This window comes from Pyxicephalus adspersus, chromosome 1, assembly GCF_032062135.1.
Source record: "Pyxicephalus adspersus chromosome 1, UCB_Pads_2.0, whole genome shotgun sequence".
Lineage (NCBI taxonomy): Eukaryota > Metazoa > Chordata > Amphibia > Anura > Pyxicephalidae > Pyxicephalus > Pyxicephalus adspersus.
In genome coordinates this window covers 2,106,781-2,108,159 of record NC_092858.1, presented here as the reverse complement: position 1 = coordinate 2,108,159, position 1,379 = coordinate 2,106,781, and the positions used below count along the sequence as shown (strand labels likewise).

The 1,379-nt window shown below is 46.8% G+C and overlaps 1 protein-coding gene across 1 annotated transcript in view; it reads right to left on the bottom strand.

Annotated features, from left to right (window-relative positions):
* The window catches only part of PHOX2A (paired like homeobox 2A), a 9,043-nt gene that overhangs the window by 1,198 nt on the left and 6,466 nt on the right, over positions 1-1,379 (bottom strand). Inside the window, exon 2 of the mRNA XM_072400198.1 lies at positions 438-625. Within this exon, the coding sequence (XP_072256299.1) occupies positions 438-625 (188 nt within the window). The remainder of the gene's footprint in view (positions 1-437; positions 626-1,379) is intronic.

Below are 1,379 nucleotides of genomic sequence, written 5' to 3'. Positions count from 1 at the left end.
GGTTCTGCCCAGGGGCCACTGTCGGTTATGTCCACCACTGGTGATCACCCATTCCTCAGGATATAAAAGTGAACAGAGATTCTGTGCTGGGCCTAAACAAGTGACACGGCATGCCCAAGAGTCTCTACTCCCAGAAGCTGCTATAGTATGGAGGAACAGGGCACCAGAGTGGTGATCCTACTGCTTATTCCAACCTGGATCTTTCCCCCTGCAGTACCTTATATTTGCCACTAGATGTCAGTAGTATTCAGGACTGAATGACTCCCAGAATCACTCAGCCTGGAAGACTGAGGACATACTATGAGTGCGGCCCACGAGTCAAATATATATTACATTTCAGTGAACCTGAAAACATTTCAAAATACTTAATCAGCAATTGTACCCCTCAATACTGACCCCACCCCACTTCCCTATACTGGGGTCAGGTGGGCCGTTACCTGCACTCGGGCTTCGGTCAGGTCAATCTTCAGCGCCAGCTCCTCGCGTGTGTAGATATCGGGGTAATGGGTTTCCGCAAAGACTCTCTCCAACTCCTTCAGCTGTGAGCTGGTGAATGTGGTCCGGATCCTCCGCTGCTTCCGCTTCTCATTGATGCTGGACGGGTCCGAGAAGAACTTGTAGGGGACTGTCAGAGAAGAAGAGACAAAGGAGGTGAAAACTCAGAAAATGTATGTGAACCCAAACAATGAACTCCTCTAATTGGCTGCCATTTGATCTATTTATAATCCCATTAATATAAGCATTTATTTCATCTGTTCATTAGGTAGAGAAATCAGGATCCTGCCAGAAGTTTAGTGAAATAATAACTTCCTGTGCTGCACATTTATCAGTCCCATTGTTCCCAGCACAGAACCCTCCCCCCATCCTAAGATGACAACGCAGCTCCTCCATGGATGGAATGGTTTTTCTGGTAAGCGAATATTCATCCTTCTCCTCCTTATATTCAGCCCTGAGGAAGGGGACAAGTGGAGCTCCAGAAATGTGTTGGCTTCCCTTAATGAATAATAATTTCACTCTATTCTGCACCCCATATGTTAATGTTCCCCCAAGGACCCCACACCAGATTGTCCAACCTATACCCAGACAATCCATGACTTCCTCCAAGAACCCAATATTGGCTCCATTAGCATATCTTACACTAAACACCATTTCCCAAAGAAAATAAAAATCCTCTAAATGAGCAAAGAATTCCCCTTCAGATCTCAGTGTCACACTGTACGCACAGTCGGGCCCCTGCGGTGCCAATAATGGCTGCACCGGGGCAGTTCAGTGATGCAAATTGCCGGGGAATTAGTGGTGGCTTTGAAGCCCTAATCCTTTCCAGCATCTAAATCCTCAGCAGGGGGGCGATGGAGAGCAAAAAGAGGCAAAAAAACAAA